At 39.2% G+C, this 7,015-nt stretch overlaps 1 protein-coding gene across 1 annotated transcript in view; it reads left to right on the forward strand.

Annotated features, from left to right (window-relative positions):
* xpnpep2 (X-prolyl aminopeptidase (aminopeptidase P) 2, membrane-bound) overlaps positions 1–7,015 on the forward strand; it is a 27,722-nt gene that overhangs the window by 10,823 nt on the left and 9,884 nt on the right. The window contains exons 9-13 of the mRNA XM_050042245.1: positions 2,676–2,757; positions 2,928–3,129; positions 4,753–4,842; positions 5,281–5,390; positions 5,608–5,685. Of these exons, the coding sequence (XP_049898202.1) occupies positions 2,676–2,757; positions 2,928–3,129; positions 4,753–4,842; positions 5,281–5,390; positions 5,608–5,685 (562 nt within the window). The remainder of the gene's footprint in view (positions 1–2,675; positions 2,758–2,927; positions 3,130–4,752; positions 4,843–5,280; positions 5,391–5,607; positions 5,686–7,015) is intronic.

Consider the following 7,015-nt stretch of genomic DNA (forward strand, 5'->3'; position numbering starts at 1 on the left):
GGGGGGTCCCCACTCGGTATGGTAAACGAGTATGTGTGTAAAGTTATGAAGTGTGTGTGTTACGCTAGAAGAGTCAGAGTTTTGGATGGAGTCTTTTACCCCTTGGAGTGTTACCGGAGTTTCTGGAGTGCTCAAATAAACTGGCCTTTTCCCCGAACGCTCCTCTGGTCTCCTGCTCGTGAATGATTCATTACAATATCGTAACATGGCTTAGATTTCTAAATAAACATTCACCTCGTCGCTAGATAGACCTACTCCTGAAAAACTCGTGCGGAAGGCTTTTTGTCCCTACGAGGCCACCGTCATTTACCCGACGGGAGGGGTGAGCGAGTGAGCCCTGCAATCTAGAATTTGACCACTGATGTCACTGTTTTCAACCCATTTTACACACTGGCCCTTTAAACATTTAAAAAAAAATTGTACTTCAATGTGCAGAACTATTGCAAAGAAAAATATCAGATTATTTTAAACTAAATATGCACAATATCGCCACAGCTCTTAGTGGGTCCAGTCGCGTCCAGTCCAGCCGAGCACTGAGCCAGCTTTTTAAACCAGCTTGTCCAATCACATTAAAAAAAATCCCATAAATAATAATCATAAAATAACAGTCAAATAAAAATTCAATGTTTCTGCCTCACTGAATAAAATCAAACAGCATAAATACAATGTTATGACATTATGGAAGGTAAAAAAGTGTAGGTACTGGTATCTGTTGAAGTTATGGTTTAAACACCTCTGAAACTGATCAATGAAACTGATCAATGTATTAAAAGATGTTCCAAATGGTTTTTAAGGTGCTGGTTAACAACAGGAGCTGGTTCTGTAGTAAACAGGAATGTCGGGAGACCAAAAACTCATGATAAAAAAGTTCACAATATATTTATCATTGTTGTCGTTTGAGTTTCTCCTAAAAAAACATATCTGAGCTGTCTGTCTACTTTATTGCTCTCTTATTGATTTTAATTCCAAACACGTTTGTTTCCAAACATTTTCAATAACATTTAACTCCAGAATATTGTAAAGTCCAAAAAAAAAAGATGGATGTAATTATTTCCAACATTTGGAACATGTTTTTAGATAGATAGATAGATCGCCAAGTGCAAAAGGAGTGCAAAAACTATTTAATGATATGAGCAACAAAAAGCTTAAATTATCACCAGTAATGAAAAGAAGAAACTGGAAACATTAAAAAAAAAAAAAAAAAAAAAAAAAAAGCAGACTAAGGCCTCGTGTCCACCAAAGCATTTTTTCCAAGCTGGAAACGCCTGGCGTCCTTCAGGAGATGTCCAGCTGGGAGTATGAGAGCGCTTTGGAGGTGCAGCATTTTTTCAGCTAAGACGCTTTGGTGGCAGCTGGTTGCTATGATACAGAACATGTATGCTGTGAGGGCTGAAGCATGAAGGGAGAGAGGGCGGACCTGCAAGTCATGGTTCAACATGTTTTCAATACAGCAAAAAAGTCTAAATTGTTGTGATCTATAAATGTTTAATTTATTTAAAAAGAACATCATAAAGTCTGGTGTTTTTTGACTTTGAATAATGATGGAGCCATACCCGAGTGACCTCTCCTCTGGGATGTCTTTTTAGCAGCACAGAAAACTTAAAACATCTCCTTAAAAAGTATTAAATGTAGTATTGTAGTTATAAACAAAAGGAACAATTTGGTTTCTGAAATGCCAGAGAAATATCCTTGTTATTTTTAATTTTATATTTGAATATATATGGCAGAGGAATTGTGGTCTAGCTGAAAAGGGCTTGTGAAGGAATATTGAAAAGGGGTTCAATGTCAATGAAGCCTGTTCATAAAACCTGTGCAGCATTCAGTGCAGAATAAATTCTCATTGCTCCCATTTTAAAGAATTAAAAATATACGCTGGCTTCGGGGAAAAAAATGCTTTGATGGACACAGGCTTTAATAATGGTTAGAATACTATGGATAATATTCAAACAGGATTCAGTACAATATACAACATGTTTAAAAATGTCTGGAAGGTAATCCCAAATGATTTATTTTCTTTTTTAGGCCACCTAGTGGCTGCAGGGCCTGAAATAGCTGCTTAGTCTTGCTTACGCCTCAGGCTAGCTCTGAAAATACAATTAGCATCAAAATAAAATGAGGGGAGACAAACAAAGCACAAATACAACCACAGCTTTTAGGATAAACTGTAGCCTGCGGAGTCTGATGTGAAGGTTTATAGGAATACAGTAATCAGACTGACAGGAGGTGTAACTGCAATACAACATAACAAACATGTAGGAAACAGACTACAAATGCTTTTATAAAAATGGGCATTACTCTTATCACACTAACAGATTCAAACGAGACAAACAGTGTTTTTTATTTGTAAGCCATATTATCAACAATAATCATATCATTAAACTGATTTTATTCAGTGTGCACACTGGACGTTCAGTTCATTACTTTGCACAAAAACACTGAGTTATTCAGAGCCTTCTTTCTTGTAGCTCTGCTGAGCGTCAGACCTTTCCTGACTTCTGATTTCAAATTTAGGGAGTCTGTATTCAATGACAGGAATGCAGAAGAAGTCACGTCCGTCAGACTCAATCGTTAAATATAAACAGCATGCCTCGGCTCAGGTTGATGTAGCAGATGATGTAAATGAATGCGTGAGCTGATGCTGACTGTCAGGGGTGGTGTGTATTTTTGATTTCTAGGGCTGTTCAATCTGCGCGGCAACGACATCCCATACAATCCCTTCTTCTACTCCTACACGCTGCTCACAATGGATGAGATCTGGTAAATCCATTTTTCAGGGATTACGTGTGTGAACATGTGGGATTCCTTTGAAATTGTCTTGTGTCTTTATTGTGTCCCAGCACATATACCAGGATACAAGGACATACAGAATTTTTCTTACATAAACCTCTTCTTTTATGAACCACTGTACCTTCTGCCACATCACCCAGGCTCTTCCTCCACATGGACAGATTGACAGAAGAGTTGAGAGCGTACCTGAACTCCTCCTGTAACGAGTCCCTCTGTGTGCAGCTGAAAAGCTACGACAGTGTCAGAGATTACCTGAAGGAGTATGTGGCCCAGCCTGGGGTTAAAGTGTGGATCGGCACAGAGTACACAAACTATGCTCTTTATGAGCTCATTACACCAGAGGTATGCAGATGAATTATTCCATTATACTTAGTGTACTGTCTAATGTCCTTCTTTGTTAGTGTAACATTATGATTTAATGAAATGCACTGTGCACATACAGTATAATAGACTTTTTGTATTGCTGTGCTGTTGCATCTGTAGTGAGTCACCTTGTTGGCTGCTGCTGGGATACTGTCGATAGTTTTGATGCGTGTTGTGGACAAAATCCAAGTTTTTAAAGCTGTACTAATCAATATTTTTATATAAACAATTGATTAAATGACTGTTTAATGTGAAGGAGTCGCTCATGCTGAAGAACACACAAAAATTTATCACCCGACTCTGCAGCTGCCCTCAACTCTACAGAGCGTCTTCAGAGACATAGCTAAATGAAAAATGTTACATGCTAAATATATGTCAGAAAGCTCATTTTAAGTGTTTGATATTAACATTCCTTTTACCTTTTCATGCTGCATGTGTAAACTATCAGCTACCACATTCACTGTAACAACTTCATTGTTACAACAGGCAATCATTAAGGGTGATAATATGTCAGTGACGTGTTCCTGCCACCAAGTGAACAAAAAATCAATTAATTCAGGTGTAAAAGGAGAGTTCAACCTCAAAAATGCATTTATTTTGTCTCTTACTTGTAGTAGTATTTATCAGTCTAGATTGTTTTGGTGTGAGTTGCAGAATGTTGCAGAGAGATGTCTGCCTTCTCTCCAGTGTAATGGAACTAGATGGCACTCGGTTTGTAGTGCTTAAAGTGCCAAAGATAAACATCTGAAAAACTCAACAGCAATGTCTCTTTCCAGAAATCATGACCCAGGTAATCAAGATAATCCACAGACCTTGTTGTGTGCAGTTTCATGTGGGAACTGTTTTCTTTCTACTGAACTACACCTGCAGTATCACCGTGCAGAAGAAAGTGTTCATCTACTGTTAGCTCACCTAGCAGCACTGAGCTAGCTAACGTTACAGCTCAGCCCACAAGCCAAGTGCCATCTAGTGTTATTATATTTGAAAGAAGGCAGACATCTCTACAGCCGATATCTCCAACACTCTGCAACTCACACCAAAACAATCTAGACTGATAAACAGACCTAAGTACAAGGAAAAATATATATTTTATGTATGGTTGAACTGTCCCTTTCAGTGAATTCAAATCACACAAGGTCATTTATTTGCATATCAGCAAGCTGCATAGTTATTTTGTAGAATCAGCATATTCTAGAGACTAAATAGTCACCTCAAAGCAAGAGGGTTCCTGGTTTGAACCTGGGATAGGAGACTCAAAGTCCTAGGTGGGGGAGCCCTTCTGTGTGGAGTTTACATGTTCTGCCCATGTCAGCGTGAGTTTTCTCAGTGTACTCCAGCTTCCTCCCACAGTCCAAAGACATGCAGGTTAATTGGTGACTCTAAATTGTCAGTAGGTGTGAATGTGAGTGTGAATGGTTGTCTGTCTCTATGTGTCAGCCCTGTGATAGTCTGGTGACCTGTCCAGGGTATACCCAACAGGATAATAAAGGAAAAGGAAAACAGTCTGATCTACTTTTTAAAATGGGAGGACAAGGCCTCTTCTGGAGTAAAAAGCATTAAAGGTTATATATCGTTATAGATTATTATTTTTTCATCATGTAGGAAAAACTCCTGACCAGCTCCTACTCTCCTGTGTTGACGACAAAAGCAGTGAAAGACGAGACGGAGCAGCGAATCCTGAGAGATGCTCACGTATGTCGTCTGTACACAGACACAGTTGCAGCTCTACATACATGTTCTGCTCACGGTAAACACAGCCACACCATCATGTACATGCACACATGAGCACCAGTGGTTATGAACACCTCTAAAGATAAACACTTGTGTTTTTTATTTACATCTGTACACCCAGATATGAGCCTCTAATACATTTACGTGAAGCTGTTATCATCCCAGGAACTCTGGGATTAATCAGCCTTCACTGTCAGATCTGCGAGACATTTATGAATTGTTCTCATCGAGTGCTTGAACACTTCAGTGATCACACACCCTGATGCATTTATTACCCTGTCCAAAGATGTCTGAACAGCCTTGGAACATGACATGTAAATCGTCGGTCTGTGTGTTTTGTGTTGTTTGTGATTGATGCCAAGACTCTCCTGGTCAGTATATCATTGTGGCTCCGTGTAGGTGAGGGACGCGGTCGCGGTCATCCAGCTGCTGATGTGGCTGGAGAAGGCCGTGCCAGAGGGCAAAGAGACCGAGCTGACTGCTGCAAAATACGTCAATGATTGTCGCAGGTGAGTGTACACGAGATGGAGGAGAGCTGGGAGACTGTATTTGCTGAACAGGAAGGGCTTTGCTACCTCATGTCAGAATATCAGTGCTGTAGAGCGTAGAGAACATATTATGAAGTGACATAAAGGCAGAGCGAAAGACAGTGAGGCTGAAACTTAGACATGTTCATTAATTTAAAAAGACACTCAAGTCACAGTTAATATAAACATTACATTACAGTAAACAGAAGGACAGCAGAGGCCCGAGCTTTGAGACGATCTCTGCAAGTGGACCCAATGCTGCACTCGCCCATTACAGGTAAGATTTATTCATACTCTTCCTCTTCTTACTGACTTATTCATTTTCTTGTACATCATACATATGTATGTGTTCTTCGTCCTTTAATATTATTAAAAGACCACAGAGGTGGCTTTGGACGTATTTCCTCACATTAATCTAAAGCCTTTTTTCAAATTGTGTTCAAGGATGCTCAGGCATCCAAGACTTTAGAGCCGACTGCCAACGATCATTGCATTCACGTCCACTTTTGTCCAGAAGACAATAAGCAAAACATGGACACTGACACTGCTGGCAAAATATCTCTTACTGTCAAAAAAAATCAATTCAAAATTCAAACAGTGACTTATTCTCACTGACAAGCATTGTCTTTGTGTCCAAAGTCTGATATAGCTTCAAAATAAAAACTAATAACTGTGACACAGTGTTGCACTCTGTAACATGAATACCTGTTTGAGTAATGTTTGCGACATACTACAGTGCCGAGCTGGTTTTGGAAACTACTGAACCTTTTTAACTCTAAACCTCATATTTGGGATTGTTTTAATATTTACATTTCAGTCAGAATTAATGGGTTTACAGCTAAGTCCCACAGACTCCAGATGCCAAAAAGCATTGTTGGTGGCCTGGGAGATTAGGATGCTGACTATGTAATCAACAGTGGTGGAAGTAACACTCAGATCTTTTATTTAAGAAAGTAGAGTAGAGTAGGAATACCATGATCTAAAAAATATTCCATTAAAAGTAAAAGTCCTGGATTGAAATTTAAAGATGTTTCTCTCCCATGAGGAAACTTTTACAGCCTTTGTTACCTTATTAGCCAGGCGTTGGGTGATACTCATGTGGAAGTCCCCGACACCTCCTTCACACACTCTATGGATAAGGGATAAGGGAAGTCCTTAATTTTGTCAAACCGGAAAGAATCAGCTTTTATTAGCTTTGTATATTACTGGGTAGATTATTAGTGTAATACTGCATCTGCAATGAAAGCATATTGTGTTTTTTATGTAAAAAAAAAAAATAACAAGGAGAAGGATAGAAGCCTGGCATACATGGCTTTATGTCAACTGTGGAGGGATGAAGTTGGATAAAAATGATTACTAGCAGCAGGAGAAACATTTTTATTTTTTTATATAATTTTTTATTCTGAATATCTTATCTTACTATATAATGACGAAAACTCTGTCTGTCTGTGGGTGTGTGTGTGTGTGTGTGGGTGTGTCTGTTCCACGTTTTTCTCCTCACTGACTTGGTCAATCCATGTGAAATTTGGCACAGTGGTAGAGGGTCATGGGAGGATGTGAATGAGGCAATATTACATCAATTGGCCAAAGGGGGGCGCTATAGCAAC

This window comes from Epinephelus moara, chromosome 4 (assembly GCF_006386435.1).
Source record: "Epinephelus moara isolate mb chromosome 4, YSFRI_EMoa_1.0, whole genome shotgun sequence".
Classification (NCBI taxonomy): domain Eukaryota; kingdom Metazoa; phylum Chordata; class Actinopteri; order Perciformes; family Serranidae; genus Epinephelus; species Epinephelus moara.